The sequence below is a fragment of the Macrotis lagotis genome, chromosome 5, assembly GCF_037893015.1.
Source record: "Macrotis lagotis isolate mMagLag1 chromosome 5, bilby.v1.9.chrom.fasta, whole genome shotgun sequence".
Classification (NCBI taxonomy): Eukaryota; Metazoa; Chordata; class Mammalia; order Peramelemorphia; family Peramelidae; genus Macrotis; species Macrotis lagotis.
In genome coordinates this window covers 143,053,989-143,078,121 of record NC_133662.1, presented here as the reverse complement: position 1 = coordinate 143,078,121, position 24,133 = coordinate 143,053,989, and the positions used below count along the sequence as shown (strand labels likewise).

The 24,133-nt window shown below is 33.4% G+C and overlaps 1 protein-coding gene across 10 annotated transcripts in view; it reads right to left on the bottom strand.

The window, feature by feature from the left end:
• EYA4 (EYA transcriptional coactivator and phosphatase 4) overlaps window positions 1-24,133 on the bottom strand; it is a 368,182-nt gene that overhangs the window by 139,033 nt on the left and 205,016 nt on the right. For 9 of the 10 annotated variants that reach the window (XM_074187618.1, XM_074187619.1, XM_074187616.1 and 6 more), the window contains exon 3: window positions 15,122-15,171. The exons of the other annotated variant lie outside the window; for it this stretch is intronic. In XM_074187618.1, coding sequence (XP_074043719.1) covers window positions 15,122-15,171 — 50 coding nt within the window. The remainder of the gene's footprint in view (window positions 1-15,121; window positions 15,172-24,133) is intronic. 10 annotated transcript variants of the gene reach the window in all.

The window sequence follows — 24,133 nt, the reverse complement described above, 5'->3', positions numbered from 1 at the left end:
AAAAGAGAATGGTGAGAAGTGTTGTTTAAATTGATGAGTCCAACATTATCAAAATTTAGAAAAAAGTCATCGAAGTATTTTAAAGACAATTCTGATTTTGGCCGTTATCATAAAAGGATAAAGTTAAAACTTTGTCTAATGTGAAACTCAATTCTATAAATATTTGAGTACCTTACCATCAGACTCTACCAGAAATATTCTTTAGAAGCAGTGAGGAAAAGGTGGAATGTGTGTCTCATTTAACATGGAAACTAGTAGTAACTTTGGGGAAAATAGCAATAATCCTGAGATTATCTCACTCTTGTTTCATCATAAAAATAGTGCGTCCTTGACATGTGGATTCCCAAAGTTCACTCATTCTCAGCAATCAAGACAATATGCACATCATCCTTTCTTTATTAGGAGATGATGCTGTCAGTGGAAAATTGACTAGCAGTTGTGGTTCTCATGCAGATCCATCTACATTCTCTTCTGTGGTCCTCCTTGTACCATGGATGCACATTTGTTTGACAGATGAATAGGATTAATAGAGCAGTCCATGGCTATGGAACAAATAGTTTTCTTGGTGCAAGACAAAGTGTCTCATAAATGTATTAAACCCAGAAATTTGGCTCCATTGGCACTATGATACAGGTTCTCTTTCCCAACACTTTTCATTCCACAAAACATATGTGAACTCATCAAAATACATGAGTGTATTCTCCTTCACCCTTCCTATTTTAGTCATTTTTGGGCTGAACATAACCATTTATCCGGCTATTCATTATTTTGGTGATTTATTTATTGTTCTCTTTCATCCATTCCACACACATAGACACATACACATACGTGCACAAAAACATACATGCAAACACACACATACCCATACACCAGTTGAACCTTGATAAAGAAGGAAATGCAAAAATCTATAATCATATTCCAAAGATTCCCTTTGGAAAATTACATATGCATACATACATGATACATACATTTAGATAGATATATAGCTTTAGTTATTAAAAAAAACTACTCAATTTAGGGATTTCATAAAAAAATAACAAGAACTTTTAGATATATTGTAAATCAATGGAGAATAAAAATTATATTTACAGATTTACATATGTATCTATATATCTGATACATATATATTATATATATATTATCTTCAACTATTCAGAACTGAGAAAAATGAATAATTCTGGATAACCCTTTCTGTGGTATTTTTTTTTTGACCTTTTCCCTTAAGCACTGATTTTTTCTTGGTATTCTTAAGCAGTGCATATGTAGGATAGTGGAAAGATATTAGGTCTGTTATCTAGAGATTTCTGTTTGAATTTTACTTCCAACATTTTTTTTTACAAAGAAAGAAAAATCATTCAGTACGCTAGCTAGGATGATTAAAGCTTTATAATCAAGTATGAGGAAATAAACATCCTGTGTACAATCTGTAAAATCAAATGTCTAATGTCTACCTATCCCTCAATTACATTTATATCTAAAATTACTTGAACTCCACTGATGAATTCTAGCTTTGAAGATTTTTAAACAATATTATGAGAGGGGATCAGTCTTATTCAGGTTAAAAATAGTATTGAGAATTGTAGGGACAGTAAAGGAGGAATGATAGTTGAGGAGGGAAGAGAAGTTTAGGCTAGAATAACCACCAATTCACTTATTTTTAGATAGAGTTGGATAGAATCCAGAGGAATGATGATGATGATGATGATGATGTTTGTCCTTCATTCTCCAAGAAGACCATGGCATTAAGGAGGTGATGACAAGCACATGAATTGGACTTGAATGAGGGAGGGGCTGTGCTAAGTCACCAGCCTCACTTTCTCCTCCTGAGTCATATAGGTCCAGAGGCCAGATATGAATCAGGATGATTGGAGATGGCCCTGGATGAGAACCAATCAGGGTTAAGTGACTTGCCTAAAGTCATACAACTAGTAAGAGTCAAGTGTCCGATTTGAACTCCCATCTTTCTGACTCCAGGGCTGTGCTCTATCCACTGTATCACTCAGCTGCCAGAGGAATAATTCAGAGGAATGTCATAAGAAAAAAAAAACCCCAAAATATAAAGATTTGTAATTGGCTTCATTGGAACCTGTTTGCATCTGTTGCCTTGGCTTTTTTTCACCTTCATGGAATAAGATGTGTCTCCCAGATAAAGTTTATCACCTCTAATGTCATCACTCTTCTAAGTGAAGTATTGGCTGACACTAACTCCTTTAGTTTCCTTTCTTATTTTATAATAAGGTTGAATGGTAGAATATTAAATTCCTCCCATTGTCTTCCTTTATAGAAGGCAGAAACTAGACTTTTGCACCATTATTCTTCCTGGTTTCAACTCCATGTAACAGCACCCACAGTCTTCTCTCCCTTCTTCCTTTCCTTATTCCTTTTAAGTGTTATCTCGCTGCATTTGATTGTAAGTTCCCTCTGGGCAGGATGTGTCTTTCTTTTCTTTAATTGTATTAGTGTTTATATTTATTGGATTAGATTAGCTTGTTTTCTTTTTTCTTAGAATGTCTAAATTGTTTTAGTTTGCAGACTAAATTAAGTTTCCAGTTAGTCAAAAAAAATTTTTAAGCACTTACTAAGTGCTTAGGGATACTCCACTAAAGGCTGAGAATACAACAAACCAAAATAACAGATTCCCTTACCTGAAGAATCTAACATTGTAAAGGTGAAATAATACACAAATCACCATGTACAAGATATAGATAAATGGAAGACATTCTCAGAGGAAAAGTATTACCAATGTGGGGCAGGGAAAGTCCATTTGCAAGAGGTAGAATTTGAGTTTAGTATTAAAAGAAGAAAGAAATGTAGGTCGGTGAGAAAGGGAGAGAATTCCAGTCAGGGGGAATAGTCAATGCAAAGGAAAATACTCTGAATAATGTCCTATATAATCAGACATACAAAGAATCCTATGGAGAGAGCTATTTCTAGAAGACTGTGGAGATGAAAGCCAGATGGCAAGGAGTGAGTGACTGACTGTCTTCCAAACTGTCTACAATTTTGTCTTGCTTCTTCCCGTATTATCTGAGAAACTCCTTGTTATCTAAAAAAGACTGTTCAAACTTGTAAAAGATATTAACTGACTACTACTTTGAGTACTATGGAGATCAACCTATTATTAAGTAACTTTAATCTGAGGTTAAGTGCCACTTTTGTCCTTAAGTAATTTCTTGAAATTACTTTGTATTTATTAATCTAACTATTTCTTCTAACACTCTATTACTATTGAACGTAAGTTTTTAAGAGTAGAGGATGTTTTCCTTTTCTTTTTATAAATCCAAACCTGAAATAAATTTTTTGAATACAATAAGTATTTAATAAATGTTTTTAGACTATCTTGAGATTACACAAAAGAAAAAAGAACTAAATTGAATATAAATGATTTTTGAGTTTTTAGGGTTCTTCAAAATTAAAAGTATAATTTTAGCTATTTGAGTAGTATTAACTATATTCACTCAGAACAGTCAGCAATTGAGAAAAAGAATTATCTTATGCGACATCCCTAAAGACTTAACAGTCATTGAATTCATTATAGTAGACACTAGATGGTTTTGGAACAAGGACCATAACTATTTGCAGACTTTTAAGTGTGAACCAATCATTTTTACGAGATGAAATCCAGAGCTTTCTCATACCTGAGGAGTAACACAAACTGGCAGGAAATAGGTATCCCGCCTGCTAATAAGTAGGAAATGACAATTTTTTAGATTTAGAGGGAGACATTACAGTTTTTCAGAGTGAGAAAATTTTATAGGTGAGAAATTTTTATTATAAGAAATGTATTTATTATTTGAGAAGAAAAAAGGAACTGCTAAATTTGATCTCACTTCTTCATACAAATTCTTTGTAGCCAAAATCTTTACTGACATCAAAATTTACAATATGAGCTAGATAAGTACAGTTAAGGAAAATGGTATTTTTACAGTTCTTCACCATTGAGTGATAACCATACAATCCCACAGAGTCACATCCTAGATCAGGGAATATGAAGATAAAATTAAATCTCCAAATCACAGTGTAGATGTCTTAAGAATTTAGAGTCATCACTGATTCTTCTTTTCAAATCGCCATGTCCAACCAGTCATTCCCCAGGGCCTGCCAATTTTTCCCAACTAATGTCTCTCCAATTTAACTCTGGCTTTTTCATCCTCATTCACATTACCCTAGTTTAAATTATTATCACTTTACCTCTAAATTACTAGGATTCTAACTGGTTTCTGTTTTTCCCTCCAGACTTCTTAAGTAATCTATTCACTATTAAGAATGTGTTTTGTTTTGGCAAGATATGATTTCAACATATCTTACCCCAGAAACAAATGAACCCTTCCTCTTTACAAACACAATCAGATAGCAAACACCATCATGATAGTATTAATAATGGAAGCTAGGTGGAATGATGGATTGATTTCAGGGATTTGATTCAGAGTGCCCTGAGTTCAAATCTACCCTCACAAAAATTGAACTGTCTGATAATGGCAAAGTCACTCAATTCCTATCTGTCTCAATTTTTTTTATCTATAAGATAAGAACAAAAATAGTACTTATCTCTCAATATTGCTGTGAGGATAAAATGAGATAATAGTAAAGTTCTCAGAATAGTGCCATATATATATATATATATATATATGTATATATGAAGCACCATAATAATACTAGCTATTATCATTTTAATTAACAATATATGCATAAACCTTGACCTTACTTGTCTACCAAAAATAGTTATGTCCTCAACTCCTTCCAGAAGTAGCTGTTCTTCCTAATCAAAGAAGATCATGGTACCAAATTAATAATTACATAACTTGCACATTAAGTTTAGTATAGGAGAATGTTGTACAAAGAAAAGTTTGCCAGTGAATCTGGACTTCTGATGGAGGTCTGGATATTGTGGGAACTGTTGACTCTCTGGACATTGTTTCTCTTTTATATCAGCAGGACAGCACAATACTCTAGCCAGGCATAATATCAGAATGGTAATATATTGGATATATAGTGTTGCTGCAAAGTTGTCTCCTTTCTAGGACAAGATTAGTCATTACAATAACTCAACATTCAACTTGGGGTTAGTGTTCTTTCCATTATAACCTTGTAGTCTTTGTGCATATTGTTCACATGGTTATTCTTACTTAACTATTTCAATTTATAAAGATTTTCCCCCCTTATTTCCAGGATTCCTATATGTCATTTCTTCCAGCACAATTAGACTTTGATTATGTTCATATACCAAAATTTTAAACTTCTCAATTTTGGAACTAAAGTATTTTTCTAATTTATACCTAACCTGACTTTCTAACTTTTTCCAGCAAGATATATACACTGCAAGCAACATACTCTTTTCTCCAAACACATTTAGTTCATTCCTACCTGAATCTTTGGTCTCTTCTTATTCCCTTTCCTTTAAATGCCTTATCTTTACCTGTCAAAGTCCTAGGCATTTTCAAGGTCAAGTTCGAGTTCCAGTCACTACAGGTAATTCCGATCATAACCTACATTACTGCTTCTGCTGAACATCTAAGACAAATTATTCCTTACTATTTGAAATATACATTCTTAGGGGCAGCTAAGTAGTGTAGTGGATAGAGCACCAGCCCTGAAGTCAGGAGGACCAGAGTTCAAATCTGACTTCAGACCATTAGTAATTACCTAGCTATGTGACCTTGGGCAAGTCACTTAACCTCATTGCCTTGCCAGAAAAAACCCACAAAGAAATAATACTCTGCTGAGTTAAACTTTTGACCCTGGTCTTACAATTGATATATTTTTATCATGTTTACATAGGTAAATTTTCTATCTGTTTATAAAGTAAATTTTTTACTCATCATCTTCTTTTATTCTCATAATAACCTTAGAGGCAATGATAGACATTATGAGCAAATTCAGTGTTAGAGTCAGAGAAGTCAAGAGACTGACAATGTGACTCAGGAAGTTAAGTGTTAAACCTGAAATTTACATTTATGTCTCCTGCTTCCACAATTCAGAACTTTTTTTTAAATCATCCTCTTTCTCTACCACCCCTCCTCCAATCTCCCCTTTCTCTCTTTCCTCTCTCTCTCTCTCTCTCTCTCTCTCTCTCTCTCTCTCTCTCTCTCTGTCTCTGTATATATGTATGTATATATATATATATATATATATACATATTAACATATACAAGTCAAAGGATGGGACAAGATAGAGAGGAAAGGAAGGGAAAAGATGTGATAATAAATTGTAGGAACAGAACTATGATAGTTCATATATTGATATATAATCTATATTGATAATCACTTGAAATCATTAATTCATTAAACAAATTTACATCTAGAACCTATGGTTATAGAACACAGTTAAGAGTGGAAATGTATAAAATTTGAATGATATACAAGGGAGTAACTGTACTTCCAGAGACTAAAGCAATTATGGCAGTCTAGTACATATCTGAAGAGCAAAGGTAATATTAGCTTTGGCAGAAAAGAAATTGAAATATAAGATGCAGACTGGGGGAAATCTTGAGAAAAAGTTGTATTTTTCCCCACATTTTCCTCAAAATGTTTATGTGAGGGTATGCACATACATATATATATTCAGATATATTCAGATATATTATTACCTCAAATAACAAATCCCATTGAATCAAGGGTCACTGGATATGCTGACCTCATTCATAATACTTTTCTGGAGGTCTTTAGCAAAGGTGTTCCTTTTTTATGGACCGTCTGCTATCCATGTTCCCTGCCCCATACTGAATTGGGGGCCAGTTCCCTTCTTTGAATGGACAAGTTAGAGGTGGCTTTTCAAATCTTGCCTTCTGATAATTAAAAATTTCAGTTTAGGACTCAATTCTGGGGATCTGATTCTCTATCTAGGATCCACCCACATGACTGCATAATCAGAGGACTTAGAGAAATATTCATAAATTTATATATGTTAACCTAATTTTGTTTTGCTCTTTCTCGAGGTCAAACTCTGGAGGTTAACATTTGTCCCTGATTAGGAAAAACTCTTTTTTTTTTTTTAGATTTTTCAAGGCAATGGGGTTAAGTGGCTTGCCCAAGGCCACATGGCTAGGTAATTATTAAGTGTCTGAGGTCAGATTTGAACCCAGGTACTCCTGACCCCAAGGCCGGTGCTCTGTCTACTGCACCACCTAGCCGCCCCAGGAAAAATTCTTATGGTTAACATACATTGAATTTAATTATCACTCCTACACATACACCGAAATATATATATATATATACATATATGTATATATACATATATATATATATTCATTTATATTTATAAACTATAAACTAGGATTTTGTTACTAAAATATTTTCAATAAATTTCATTTTGGTTTAAATCATAATAAGCTTAGGATGAAGTAAAGATAGATAAACATGTAAGTTAGTCAGAAAACCTAACTTCTGCCAAAATATTAGGAATTTTACTTACAGGAGGAATGAAAATTTTGTGACTGAACTTAAAACTTTTCATATAATATAAACTTCATAAAACCCAAGAAGAAGGAACTATGTTTATCCTGGATGTCATTATGCTGCCTGCAGGCATTAATTATGATTATATTAGGGTTTACTAATTATTTATTATTATGTTATAATTATTATAATAGGGTTTACTTATAAATTTTAGTAGTAGGGAGACATAATAAGTGGATCAAATATTTACATTTACTGCATATACATTTCAAATTTCTTTCTCAATCAGAAGTGCTGAGAAATGAATTGATCAGCAAGATTACACAAAAAGTCATTTAGGGCTCATATGAAACAAGTTTTCTACTGTCATTTAAACAATAGCCTACTTGGAGAAAAAAGAATGACATAAATGAAACAGTAATCACTTTAAGAGAGCATAACATAGGTTATGATCAGAATTGCCTGTAGTGACTGGAACTCAAACTTGACCTTGAAAATGCATAGGACTTTGACAGGTAAAGATAAGGCATTTAAAGGAAAGAGAATAAGAAGAGACCAAAGATTCTGGTAGGAATGAACTAAATGTGTTTGGAGAAAAGAGTCTGTTGCTTGCAGTTGTTCTTCTTAAACAAAGAATTAAAAATTACTGTGATAATTTCCTGGAAGATGTGGATCAAGAGTTGAAGTCTTCATGATGGAGGAGAGGTCATTAGAATAATTTAAATAAGATGTGATGAGCGTTTCCACTAATTGAGGGCAGTGAATAAAATTAAAGGGTCAAAAGCAAGAGATGAAGTGGATGTATAAATGGCAATATTTGGCAAATGATTGGCAAACTGTAGTTTGAAGATTGAGGACCTGAGGATGGCAACAAGATTACATACCTAGAAGAACAGTGCTAGCTTTGACAACAACAGGCAGATTTTAGGTTTAAAGATTATGAGTCCTGGCATGATAAGTTGGAGATGTCTCTGGCACATGCAGTTCAACAAGTCTCTATTTTAGTGGAACTGAAGCTCCAGAGAAAAACTCAAGATGAATTTATAGATCCGGAATCATTAGAATAAAGATGATAATTAAAACAGTGGTAGCAGATGGTGTCATCAAGAGCTGATCAGCAGAGGGCTAAGAGAAGAAGACTCAAGACAACTTTGCAAAATATCTGCAGTAAGGAGAAATTGTGTGGATGATGAGCCAATAAAGAAGACCGAAGAAGGGAAGGGGTAGGCTATTGTGTGTCCATTTGGGAAAACAACAAGTAGAGCAGTTTGGTTGGAATGTAGAGTGGGCAGCAAGCCTGGAAAGCTAGGCTGGAGCCAGATTGTGAAGTGATTTTAATGCCAAGCTGAGGAGTTTGAATTTTATTCTAAATTCTACAGGGATTCACTCAGATTTCTTTGCGTGGGTGAGTGGGGGTAGGAGAGTGACATAATCAGACTTATGCTTTTAGGAACATTATTTAGGCAACTAAGTGAACAAACTAGAGAAACTGGAAACTACAAACAAAGTAGAAGGCTGTTGGAATAGTCCATACAAGAAGTTTTAAGGTCTGACCTTGGTTGTAATTATGTAAGGGGAGAGGAGACAGCTGTAAGAGACATATGAAGGAATAATAGTTTGATTTCCACATACTTATACAGATAATTCAGGAATTGCAAGTTTTCTATTCACAGAGAAAACTTTTACATATATATATACACACACACACACACACATATATATATATATATATAATATATATATATCCTCAATATTAACTCATAACTACAAAAATGAGGTGATTTAGTTGTTTAACTTCTCTGGTCTTGCATAGAAATTGGCTAGTTAAATTTCCTGTGCCTGCCTTTAAAATTAACTGGTAAATCAAAATTAGTTCCAAGTGTCTGCTAAAATAGTTGGAATATGTAGTATGGGGAACCCATCCTATTCATTTAATCTTTCTCCTGATAATTGCCAAGTAACTAGAGAACAGAGCCTAGAGAACAATGATCTATTTCTGGTTCAGCTACTAGCATCATGTGTGATCTCAGACAAATCATTAAAGTTATCAAGGAGAGCAAAATGGGATATAGGCAAACCTGGATTATCCAGGCTAATGGAGGATAGGGACAGAATGATAATTATATTTCCTTCAGTTTATAAAAACTGCAAATATTTCAAATATTTTATTAAGCTCTTATGTTCCCTTATGTCATTCTGTCCATAGTTATGTCTATATATAATTGTTGATAGTTTTAGTTTTTAAGCCACTACAGAGGAAGAACCATGATTCATGCAGTACTATGTATAAAAGTCACTCAACACATGTTTTTGATGATGAAATCCACAGAGAAGCTCAAATCCTCCTCTCAGTCAATGGTTTTGACTTTCTGCTTCACCAAACCTTTGCTAATGGTCCAAACATGCAACAATATTGATTGATTTGAGTTTCATTTCCTTTCTATGTCCCTGATCACCCTCTGGTAAAAGTGCTGAAAGGGAATTGACCCAAAAGCAGGAAGCCAGCAAAAAGTCTTGTTAATAAGCTGCATGAATAATCAATAGGTAAAATAGAAAGGCATTTCAACCCTTTAAAAATTAGGGGGAGGGGATGTTGGGGAGATTTTAACATAATGAAATGAATTTCTGAGCAATGTTTCTTCTGCTCTAGCCCAAGAGAGATAAAAAGATTTTGACATCCATAAAATGGAAAAGTGGAAAAAAAAGAGCATTGTTGATTATTTTGCTTCAAAATTTATAGATTTAGAGAGCTGTCACATATAGACTGAGGAAAACATCTTTTATTTTTTTTCAATTTTCATTACCCTATCCCTGAATTTAAGCACTGATCAGGAAACAATAAAAATTGTTTTGTTTTATGCTTTATGCTTACTGTTTAGCACTAATCAAAGTATTAAAGGGAAATATACTGCTCTGTATGAAAGTGTGTGTGTGTGTGTGTGTGTGTGTGTGTGTGTGTGTGTGTGTGTGTGTGTGTTTGTGTGCGCGTGTGCTCTGGACAAAGGAGCATCATGGGAGAATAAGTAAAACAGATTTTTTTTTTTGGAGAATGACAATTCTTAAATGAAGCACAGTGTATCCACTAATGCTAATCATCCATCAAGATAAATATAGTTTTGTGTAACTGAAAAAATATTGCCACTAATGTCTGGCTTTCAATGCATAAACAAGAAATATTTCTGGTAAGACATTCTTGGCCTTGGTTACATTGCATAGGTTTCTAAATTCCCCTTATCCCAATGTGCCAGTCACATCTGTAGCCCAAGTGTTTCTTTCCAAAAGGGGGAATGAAGGCCAAACAAGACAAAGAATTTGCTGATACACATATGTCACTCCAAGAATTCTCCTGACAAAGTTCCCACACCCAATTTAATTACTTCCCTACTGTAAAAACACTTTCCATCTGCATTTATTCTAATAGTTCCAAATCCAAAATCAACACACTATAAAGCTAGCTAAATAAATGCATGAGATTAGCCTTAGGTTCCAATCCAGGCACTACTTTTAAAAAAATGTATCTACAGCATTCATTTTATGCTGATATTTCATTTTGTGTTCAATGTTTTCACTTAAGGTTTGTTTAGAAAGGAATTATTTGGTTCAGGTTATATTAGTGTGTATGAGTGTGTGTGTATGTGTTGTGTGTGTGTATGTATTATGATTTCATACATTTGACTTTCTAGGTGCATTTGTTCCTATTCTTATATGAAAGAGAGTATAACTGCATACGTGCATACTAAAGTCATCTGTCATCTCTTCATCCCCTCATACCTTTGTTTTTCATCATAAATTCACAGGTTTCTGAATTAACAGATTTTCCCTATATTTAAGGATAGCTACAAATTCCAAAATTAGATAATTTGTTAATTTTGTTACTTATTTGATAGAAGTGGTATCTATTTATCAATATTGCTTGATTTTTTAAAAAAATTATGGTTTCTAAAAGGAAGGATTCTTCTGTTTGGAATAATTAATCAATAGAGTAGTTTGTGAAATACATCGGGAGACATTCTCCCACTTTTCCATATTCATCTGCTTCTTCAAGAGCCAATTCATGTAACACCACCTGATTCTCCTGCTTTAAAGTAATCAAAATTTCTAGGATAACCTGTGAATTTTATTTTTACTGTTATATTCTGCTATATTCATTTTGGGTAAATATTTAGATAGATGGTATGGTGGATAGAATATTGGCACAGGAATCAGAAAGAGCTAGGTTTGATCCCTTCTTTAGACGTACTTGCTTTATGACCTTGGGTAAGTAACTTAACCTCTGAAAAAAATGGGCATAGAAATAGCACTTATTTTCCAGGGTTATTGAGCAGCTAGGTGGCTTAGTGGATAGGGTATCAGGTGTTGAGTTAGGAAGACTCAGTTTCCTGAATTCAAATTTTACCTCAAACACATACTAGTTGTATGAGGTTGGACAAGTCACTTCAGTCTGTTTGCTTCATCTGCCAAATGAATTGGAGAAGGATGTGGCAAGCCACTCCAGTACCTTTGCCAAGAAACTCTCAAGGGATCATGAAAAATCAGACTCAATTCAAAAATAACTGAGCAACAATAACAAAACGCACGGTTGTTGTGAGAATCAAATCAGATAAGATATATAATTTTTTTTTTTTGCAAATCTTGAAAGTATAAATCCTGTTGCTGCTGCTGCTGTTGATATTGTCTTAATCCTTTTGCCCTTACCAATTTGCCTGGTAGGGACTGCTATATTTTACATTTTTATCCCCAGTTCTTAAACATAGTAATTAATTTGTTTGCTTAATCAATATTTGTTATTGAAAAGTACAACAGGGTGGCTAGGTGGCGTAGTGGATAAAGCACTGGCCTTGGAGTCAGGAGTACCTGGGTTCAAATCCGGTCTCAGACACTTAATAATTACCTAGTTGTGTGGCCTTGGGCAAGCCACTAAACCACATTTGCCTTGCAAAAAAAAAAAAAATCCTAAAAAAAATGAAAAATACAACAGTGGAAAGTGTAACCAGATGACAAAGGCACCTAGGTTCTAGAACTGTCCCTGTTATTTAATGAGTTCTATATTTAGGTAGCCTTCACTCCCTGATCCTTGGTTTCCTCAGGATTAGAAGATCCTCAAAACTGCTTCCAGCTAACATTTACATGATTTTAAACACTATTCGAGCTAATTGGACTGTCTTCTTGAAAATATTAAAGGAAAAGATATTAGACTTGTTCTGCTGGCCCCTCTGGGCAAAATAATAAGGGAAAAGAGTCCCTTAGAAGCAGCTGTCTCCAAGTAAGGAAAAACTTCCTAATAATTAGAGCTATCCCCCAATGAAAGGAGTTCCTTCTCACAATAGTATGGTTTCCTGATCAGACATGTATTAATCTATATGGTCTCTGTGTGTCCTTTTATTTCTATAATTCTGCAATACAGTTCTGTGCTTGCAAAGAGCTTGGGGATGTTCTGACCAACCCAATGATTTGGACCTTCATAGTCCAAATGAACGATCTCATCAACCTGATTGGGATCTAACTTGGTGTAAGAACATAGAATCGGGGCAGCTAGGTGGCACAGTGGATAGAGCACCAACCCTGGAGTCAGGAGGATCTGAGCACAAATGTGACCTCAGACACTTAATGATTGTCTAGCTGTGTGACCTTGGGCAAGTCACTTAACCCCATTGCCTTAAATAAGTAAGAAAAAAGTTTGTAAATAAAAAGAATATAGAATCACCCTCCTAAATCACAAATTCTTTGTTTTACTCACTGAATCACATTGCCTTTTAGAAATAAGTAAAAATATCCCAGATCTGGTACATCTATGGATGTACACAAAAAATTAAAGCTTTTTGTTTATAATCTTTAATACTCAGAAAATATGAAGGATAAATGTCTTGTGATTTTAATAATTCAAGGCAATATATCTAAAATCTAACCCTACTACTCAATTCACTCTAATAAGCCAACTAGTTGACTTTACAAACAAATAGAAGTTCTTAACTTCTAAGGTCCTTCACAGCTTAATGCTGATTTATTTTTACATTCTTAGATTAAGGCACTTTCCTAATCTGCTCTACCATCCATCCATATTTGTATTCTTGTTTTTCCTCTCATGTGACATTCCATATCACATTTCCATTCTTTTGCACTGGTTCCCCCTGATTTCCTAAAAATGTGTTCTTCTGTTTTCTCCATTGATCTCACTGAATTTCTAGCTTCCTTAAAACTTTGCTAATAATTAAACCTCTTTTTAGAAGCATTTTCTCATGTCTCCACTGCAGGTGTCTTTTCTTCCTCAATTTACATTATATTTATGTGGAATGTTTTAACATGTATATGTTGACTCCCTTGTTTAAATTTAAGCTCCCTGAGGACAGGAACTGCATGATTTTAATGTTTATATACTCAACAAAATGCTTGTTGATTGATCAATTGAATGCAAACAGACCGATGTTTCATTCATATATATATACAGATATATAGATATATAGATATAGATATAGATGATATAGATATAGATATAGATATAGATATAGATTGCATCTTATTGTACTAATAGCATTTTAATATGTAAAGTTCAAAATTAAATAAATTAGGTGATTAATATTCTTTAAATGCAGAATTGTATTTATATTATGGTCAGCTAGTACTGAGAGGTACTTGTCTCTTAAGAAAAAAGTACATAATCATTAAAAAAAAATGTAGCCGGCATATGTCTATGTGTCTTAGTTCCTTTATGTGCCAAAGTAAGATAATTAGGCTGCTTCTCTGATTTGCTAGAGTCCTGAATTAAGAAATGGTCATGGCTTCAAGTTCAGTCTCTGACACAAACTGGTTGTGGGATATTAAGCAAACTACTCTGTCCCTTCAGTGATCCAGTCAGAATCTATGGTTCTATACCACAGAACAGTTACTATATTGGAAAAGGAACTTTTCTTTCTGGAGGCTGCCAACATCAATAAAATTATACTTCCCTCCCTGACATAGATTAGTTATCATATTTAAAGCACTATTTTAGCATAATATAATAAGATATTATATATATATATATATATACATATACATATGTGTATATATCCTGAAAGAGTATAGTTTAGGGCATATGGTCCATTTATTTTTTAAAGTAGAATATGGAGGAAGTTCTATAAAATACAGTTCACTATTAGTTCTAAAATTGCTATTCCACAGGCCCCACATGTCCATAGAACCCACATGTCAACTTCAAAAAAAAATCCTAAATTTCTCAATTTTCTAATTTAATGGTGCTTTTGAAATTTAATATTTGAAAAAAACAGTGATTCCAAAGTTTTGTTTTCTTAAAAAGTTTGTAAAATATTAAATACATTTTAAAAGTCATTTTAAGTCAATCTTTCAAAAATACATTTTAAAAGTTTGGAAAATTTTTACTAATTAATGAGATAAATATACAGGATCTTTACAGGAAGAGGTTCTACTAATATTCACTTTTCTTATTGCCAATTATAATATTATGGTAATTTACTTTTTTGTGACATCAGTGATAAATTCCTACTATTGATCTACTATTGATTTCCCTATGCCTAATGTCGTCTTTCTCATTATTATTTGAATGATTATGCCCTTCCTGTTATACTAAATAATTTCTATTTATAAAACTACAAAATGAACCTGATACTGGGTCACCTGATAGATATGTCTGTAGACTTTTTCTGTTTTTTTTAAGATTCTTAGTTTCGCCCACAGTTCCTCAGCTTAGCATTTGTCTCTATGGACTGTACCTGGAATTCTGATGCTCTGAAACATCTGTTTCTGTGCACGTTTTCTTTACCTGCGAGGAGAAAGGGATTGCTAGTTATTCTCATATGAAAATACAACTTCCTCACTCTCAGTTCACACACACACAATGCTTAAAGTGGATCTAACTCGACTCACCCTGATCTCTATAAAATACTTCCCGCATTTTACAGCAGCAGTATGCAGTACTAAACAGTGTGTTTCATTATTATCCATGAACAGCTGCCAACTGCACTTCCCTAGACTCCATTAGTATGTAAAATGTTGAGCTAAAATAGCTTGGGAGTAGTCTAACTAGGAACAAAGAAACCAAAGAACCAGGTTTCTCCACTTAGAAACTAGAAAGCCATACTGTTCTCAATTCAGTAAAGAAATGTTTTCCCAATTGATACTGCTTCTGTTTCCTGCTAAAACTCACAATAATAAACACCAGATTCTGGGGCAAAGTGCAGTGTTAGCTAAATAATTCATACATTAATTTTCATTTTCTGAATCCGGTGACTATATGTTTCATATATTTTCTCAGCATGTCAATTAAGTTTGGGTACTGAGTGCAGACTTCTCACACATATTTGCAGTATATTTATGCAGGCTGTATTTCAACCTTCAGAAAGTCAGCTTTGGTAATGGTTAACTGCTAGCAAAAGTTGAAGAATGAAAACATCTTTCAGTATAAAATACTATGCACCATTGCCCTTTTCTAGACAACAGGATATATATCATCATCTAAAATTAAGGCAAGATCAAATTCATTTTGATCACAAACAACCTTATAGCAATATGAACAAAGAACTGAACCTGGGAATCAGAAAACCAAAGACCAAGCCCCAGGATGGACATCTGTTAGCTATGTGACCCTTGAAAAAGTTGTTTGATTTCTCTAAGATTTGATTTCCCCAACTATAAAATGCCAAAATAAGATAAATATGCAAAGTTCTTTGCACATCTTAAGACTGTTATATAAATCTTATGCTGATGATGACATTATTTTGAACATGATATTCTTGACAGAATGAATCATGAGCTGACTTAAAAATTCCTTTTCTCAAGATGAAAATTTTCATTATATTATACTTCTTGATTAGTCATTTTTTTCAAATACAAAGTAATGAATAATAGGGATATCACATTTTTAAAGTGCTTTCCCTCAAGGAATTTGTGATCTAAGTTAAATAGCAAAACTATAGTACATAAGTAATGCAAGGGAGAATGCATCAAGTATATTGAAGAGTAAAGTGAGGATGCATTAACTATATTGAAGGGGTCAAATAACCAAAAAGATATTCAAGGAGGGAAAAATAATTTCTAGATGAAGGTATACTTTATTAATTCAAATAATTCTTTGAATTCAACTTTCATGTATCAAAGTCTTAAAATGAAAATGCATGATTAATTTGAAAAATATGTCATAATAACTACTAGCATTTATATAGTACTTTTTAAGGTTTAAAAGGCATCTATTATTCTTCATTTTCCTGAAATTTATCAAGATTCTATAGTCATTATTAGTCCTATATTACAGATGAGGAAATTGAAACTACATGATGTCAAGTGATTTGCTAATGGTCATACAATTAATAAAAAGTAAAGGAATATTCAAATGGAGATCATTCTGAGTCTTAGTTCTCTCACCTGTAAAATGAAGTGGTTTGATGGAATAACCTCTGAAGACTCATGTAGCACTAAATCTATGATCCTATAAGGCTACTTTTTTCACAGTATACCCTAGTTCAATCCTATATACTATAGACAATAAAATACATATAATTATATATGTATATTTAATTCTAACATTCCTAATCTCTGCCATGTGTGTGTGTAGTATACAAATGTCTCTCTCTCTCTCTCTCTCTCTCTCTCTCTCTCTCTCTATATATATATATATATATATATATATATGTTGTGTATATATAATGCACATAATGTTTACATGCAATAATATTATAGCTAACACTTATGTGTGAGTTTCAGATCTACATATCACATATGTGAAAAATGAGGCAAAGAAAGGTTGAGGGAATTGTCCATGGTCAAAAAACTAGTAAGTATTTGAACTGGAATTTGAAATCAGGTATACCTGTCTCAAAGTACAATAATAGATATTTCTATTATATCTATGATTTCATAATTGTGTTATATATTTTATATGTCTGTATGTTTATCAATGCATGTATATATTTGAGAGGATTAGAAGATTCCCAAAACTATTTCCATATGTAACATTTAGATTGTTTTTAGACACTATATAATATACATGTATAAAACCAGTATGCATAGTAGTGGATAGAGAGATAAATTTGGAGGTAAGAAGACATTCAAGTTATATTTCTGATAACGATGAGCTGGAAAATGACAATATATCAGTGCATTTAACAACTCTTTAATACTGTAGTTTATAGAAAAAGTGAGCATTCACATTTCTAGGTAAAGTTCTAAGAGAGAGAGAGAGAAAAATAGACAGAGATAGAGACAGAAATAGCTAAGTTATGTAATGATTCAAGAACTGGGGAAGAAGAAATGAAGATTCATATTGTGTGACCCTGGGCAAGTCACTCAACCTTGTTTGCCTCAGTTCTTCATCTTGAAAATATGAATTGGATAAGGAAATGGCAAACCACTCCAGTATCTTTGGCTAGAAAACCCCAAATGGGATCAAGAAGATTTGGACACAATTGAGCAACAACTGCAAAAATGTACATATTTGTGTGCATGTATACATTTACGAAGAAGTTACATTTTTTTAAACTGGAAGGTCAAAAAAACATGTTTTCCATAAAACAAAAGTAACTAGTTAAAAACAGAATCTCCTTCAAAATCTGAGTGTTTATTTTCAAAAGAAACCCAGGCACCATCCCATTTTCATACAATCTGTTCTTTTTCTAAACTGCTTACTTTGTTCTCCATGAAAATGAATTCAACAAACTTGAACAAATTAGATTATCTTCATCATCAATAATATTTACTAAAAGTTTTCTCTTTACTGGCATTACCCTGGATTTTCTAAGAAGGGATGATCTACAGAATTATTCTAAGTATCAATTATTTTAAGATAAAAAAAGAGAGCAAACAGCACAAATATTATCAAAAAAATCATCCATAGTATTTTTTTTAGGTTTTTGCAAGGCAAATGGGATTAAGTGGCTTGCCCAAGGCCACACAGATAGGTAATTATTAAGTATCTGAGGCCAGATTTGAACCCAGATAATCCTGATTCTAGGGCTGGTGCTTTATCCACTGGACCACCTAGCCACTCCTCATAATATGGTTTTAATATTAATTAAGAGTTTGTCAAAGATAAATATAAAGTTATATTACCAAAAAGCCAACCAATAAGAATGTATTAAATATTAATATTAATTAATCAAAACAAATTAATATTAATAATAGATATATTTAAAATCATATGTATATATAGAGAGAGAGACACTGGAGTAAGTTTAGGGATACAAATCCTAAAGGGAAATAGAACCTGCCTTTAAGAAGCTTATAATCAAATCAGAATATTTATAGTCAGAGTCTAAATAAAATGAATAAAAGGAAGTTTGAGAAAGAAATCTACAAGCAGTTTGGGAGATCAGGAAAGGTTTCAAACAGAAGAGAGCTCTCAAAATGATTCTTAAAGGAAATCAGTTATCCAAAAGAATCTTAGGTGAGAAAAAACTGCATCCCAGGTCCTGTCAGGGCAAAGATGAGGAGACAGGAAATGGAAAGAGATACATGGAAAAGCAGTATTGTTGGTTTGCAAAGTCCATGGAAGAGTGTTTGTGGAAAACAAGTGCAAAGGTAAGAAGAGGACAGAGTGTGAAGAAGTTTAAATGCCGAAAAAAGGTTTATATTTTATTCTAGAGAAAATAAAGAGCTACAGAAGTTTATTAAGATTATGTTCTGGTGGGATTGGTTAGGGCAGGAGACAAGTGAAATGAACAGACTAGTGGTTTGTTTGTTTTTGCTTTTTTGTTTGTATTGTTTTATTTTTTAGGAAAATCATTGTTGACTACTTTATGGAGAACAGATTTAGTTGGAGAGAGGCATGAAAGGAGATCAAACAGAGGCTATTTAAATAATCCAAGTTATGAGGTTTTGAAGTATGGCAGGTATTTTGAATAGATCCAAAATACTCATCCAATATACAGGTTTTAACAATAACCAGAATGAAAAAAACCAACCCCCCCCAAAAAAACCCAAACAAACCAGTATCCAGAATGACAATAGTGAGGGAGGAGATGGGAAATTCTAGAATCTGTATAATGTCAAACATACAGGAAAAAAGTACATAGTATAAATGCAAAAAGAATTTGAGGAAAATGATAACATTTGCCTTGTCATTTATCTTTTACACTATGTACAAGAAAGACATTATATTTATTAAATATATCATTAACCCCCAACAAAAGGAGAAAAATCTCACAATTTCTTTTTAAAAATCGAAGACACATTTCAAAATACAAATCTGACCCCCCCCTTTTAAAGTAACTAACTTAATAGCAAAAAATTCTCCAGCAGTCATTTGTTTATGCTGGCATTCTTACACTTTCACTCACTGCAGACAATCTGTCAGGATCTCCTCCCTGTGATTACCATTAGCTGCCACTTATACTGTAATTTTCCATCCCTGTATCTTCAGAGTGGTTATCACTGAATCTCTCAGTCATATAGAAGACAGGGCATTATGCCTCACTGGAAATGGAAACTTCAGTTTTTTCATAGTGCTTCATTGCAATAACATGCAGAGAAGGTAGCAGGACCTCCCCCCCTCTTATTTCAAAAGAATCAAAGGACAAGTAGTATTCACATAAATCTCTTGACAAAATTCTGTGACCAATTATATACCACTCTGTGGGGTCTTTTTCTTGTACATACTTGCATTCAAGTACAAGATTTTTGTCTTACTCTTTGCTGGAGTCCATTCTAACAACCAAAAATGCCTTAATGCAAGAGGAAAAAAAAAGTTCATGAGTCACTTCTGAATCCTGTATGGTGGTAAGAGAACAGAGATAATGGATGTGAAAGCTGAAAGGGAGAGGAATGACTTTTTAACTATGTCAGCTCTCTCCCTTTGGTGTAAGAAACAAAAGTTCAGAAAGTTTGTGATTTAAGATCAAACAGATCATTAATAATGATAGCACTTGGAGTATATTCCAGTTTTATTCATATCTTGTTTGACAAATGGACCAACAACAATATATCAAAGACATGATGAAGTTACTTTATTTCTGTATTCAGAAGAAACTGAATTACCCAGACAATAGAGTTAGATAATAATGGGAACATGAGGAGATATATTGACATTTTTTTTTCCCTAAAAAGGGACCTAGATAGACCTTAAAGATGTAGCTAACTTTAGGTTAAACTAGATAAAGAAAAAAGTAATCTCCACTGAATGTTATTTTAAATATATCCTACTAAAATTGTATAAAGGATTATTTAGAGTCTGCCTTAATTTTAGCCTTAGTCAATCATAAAATCAAGGGTGGAAGACATTTGTTTGATTTTGTTTTGCTTTAAATAATAAGACAGATAAAAGAGCAGGGAGAAGGAAAGAATGTATGTAACTCCAAAAAGAATACATTTAGCTCCAAACTCTCCTCTGCACTGGTGATGACAGGAATGTGGGGCCAAGTTGTCTGTGGCATCTTCAGATCAAAACAGACACCCTAGGACCGGGCACACATTCTTAGAGATAAGCCAGAACTAGGCCATCCTCTGAGGTGAAAAGAAGAGGTGATATTCACTTGTACATTCACCTGAAGTCTTTCAAGACTTTTTTTAAAAACACATTTTACCAAACCTTTTATCTGTCCCTTTCCAAATAAGCCACTCTATCATTGTAATGGTATTAATTAATTTAATTAATTAATTAAAGGAAATATTCTTACTTTGATACACTTTAATTTCTGCCACTTAAACAAAGTTTTTTTATTTTTGTTTTTAGTTTAATTTTTCATACTCCAAAATAAATTGGGATTCTAATTCATTTATCAAAAGTCGGAGACATTTCTGAGCGCTTCATTGCAGTAACATGCAGGGAAGGTAGCAGGACCTCTTAAGAAAGGGACCAAGTAGCATAAGAGAATTTAATAATCTTTTGAATCTGCCTAGATCCCTAAATTTTTTAAAGAGAAGTAATCCTTGTCAAATAATTCTGTATGATTCTGTATGATTGTAAAAGTTAACAGTATAGTCCAAAAAACCTTCCTAAAATGCTATGAGACCTTTCTATTTTTCTAATGTCAGAGACGGTGTTAAGATGTGTGTGTGTGTGTGTGTGTGTGTGTGTGTTGTTTGTATGTACACATACTTTGGAAAGGATTGGATTAGACAAGATTTCCTTCATGGTATATATAACTGAGATTTTATGATTCAATAATTCAATGTTAAATTGAAGAGAAACAAACTTTTATGGCACTCTTAAAAGGCACTACAGAATCAAGTGACAGGTAAGTCACTAGAATTTTAAAACAACTTCAGCAGTGGATGGCTTGTGTATTCATTCAAAACTATTTCTTGTACCTCACTTGAAAGTCAGTGATCAGAAAGTTTTCATTAATTGAGTGCAGATTGAGTGCTTGGAGGTAGGAAATGGAGAATGAAGAAAGAAGAAAAGAAAGAAAGAAAGAAAGAAAGAAAGAAAGAAAGAAAGAAAGAAAGAAAGAAAGAAAGAAAGAAAGAAAGAAAGAAAGAAAGAAAGAAAGAAAGAAAGAAAGAAAGAAAAAAGAAAGAAAGAAAGAAAGAAAGAAAGAAGAAAGAAAGAGAGAAAGGGAAAGGAAGAGAGAAGAAGAAGAAAGGAAGGAAGGAAGGAAGGAAGGAAGGAAGGAAGAGAGAGAGAGAAAGGAAGGAAGGAAGGAAGGAAGGAAGGAAGGAAGGAAGGAAGGAAGGAAGGAGGGAAGGAAGGAAGGAAGGAAGGAAGGAAGGGAGAGAGAGAGAAAGAAAGAAAGGAAGAAAGAAAGAAAGAAAGAAAGAAAGAAAGAAAGAAAGAAAGAAAGAAAGAAAGAAAGGTTCTTGTTCTCATAGATCTGACAACTGAATTTAATTCTTAGAGTTGGAAGAAATATTAATAGGTAGGATATAAATATAATTATATCTCTCTTTCCTTTTTTCCCCCTGTCTCTGTCTCTCAAAAGAAATAACTTAGACCTGGAAAAGCCCTTCGAGGTCATCTCATTCAACTCTTTCAATTTACAGAAGAGGAAACTGAGACTCCCAAAACATAAAGAAACTTGCCTAAACTCACACAGACTTGAGTAACATAGAGAGTTGGGATTTGAATAGAGGTCCTATCACCTCAGCCTACTAGACCACAATGCTCATAGAGTCCATGTAGTTTTCTCCAAACAATGAAGCTCCTTCATTTTCATCAATCACCATTTCATTTTTGTTTTATTTCTCCAGAAACCTACACCAATGACTGGTAATTGATATTTATTTAAAATGCTTGTAATTTGTTTCTATGTTTTCTGCATGCTTATGAAGTAATTTTTAAGGTGAAAAAGTAGCTCCAATTGTTATAATTCCCACGCAAGAAGGCCCCCTAGGCCTTAGAAGACCTGAATGACAACTCTGAAGCATTCTATCCTCTACTCTTAGCAGTGTAGTTAGCTTCCATTAATGAAACCACAGGTATTTCTATACTATTGTTTTAAGGGAAGGAAATAAGTATCATATACAATTGATGTTTGATAATGAAAATTAAGAAAAATTCCATCTTTAGTGTGTATTGTAGCAAACATTATAAGAAAACAAAATATATTTTAGTTTTGCTTATTATTGAACATATTGTTTTATTTCCAGCTACTGTATATTGAAAAGAAATAATATTTGTAATGTACTTAGCATGCTGACTGACTATAAGATATATTTTTTTAATAAATTCTTGTTTTTTGTTTCCATCTTTCTTATTTTGACTTCAAAGATTTATTAAGATCCCCTGGAAAATGTCAGAAAAACATCAGTGTAATACTTGAAGAATCCCAAAAGAAATCTGATTATAATTCTCCCCCTCCTTATTCTTCTCAGAACACTTTTAAATTCACAGATTCATTACAGAGACATACTTTCCCGGAACTACGCTGAGAGAGAGGAGGAAAAAATGGAGAATAGGCAAAATATAGAAAATCACTTCAAAATTCATTTCAAAATCACACAGCCAAAATTCTCAAGTCTCCTAAGGCTATGCATTTTCAACCACAATTACTCAGATCATTCAACCCCCAAAACCCATTTTGTTTGTTTATTACAAGTATGATTAAGGAAAAAATGATCCAAATACTTCAGTTTGTTCCATTTAGTCTTAGTGGAAAGAAAAGAGCACTGTATAGGGAGTCAGGGAATCTGACTAACAGCCACAGCTAGAGACTGTTAGAGCTGGAAAAGACCTAGAAATAATCTCATCCAAACCCCTCATTTGACAGATTATATAGTCCCTGCTCTGCCACTAACTATCTGTGAGGTCTTGGACCAGCTACTTTACCTCTCTGATGAGATAATCTCTAAGGTCCTATCCAGCTCTAGCATTCTATAATTCTATAGTTCCAAACTCTGCTGAAAACTTTCAGCGTAAAAGGGCCATATACTTTAGAGTTAAAAGGACTTTAGAAGCCATCTATTCCAAAACCCTCATTTTACAGATGAAGAATCTAGGACCAGAGAAGCTGTGACTGGACAAAGATCACACAGATGGTAGGCAGCAGAGTTGGCATCCAAATCCAGGTTCCTTGACTGCATTTTTATATGTTTTCTACTATATCAAATTGCCCAGTCAACTCTTTAGTGGTTTTCAATATGCTTCAGTACAGTGGTGATAGAGTTACTAGTGGCACAGTGGATAGAGTACTAGGCCTATAGTCAGGAAAACTCATATTCCTGAGTTTAGATCTGTTCTCAGTCACTTGCAAGTTATGTGACCCTGGGAAAGTCACCTTAATCCTGTTTGCCTTAGGTTCTTCATTTGTAAGGTGAGCTGGAGAGGAAAATGACAAGCCACTTTAGTACATTTACCA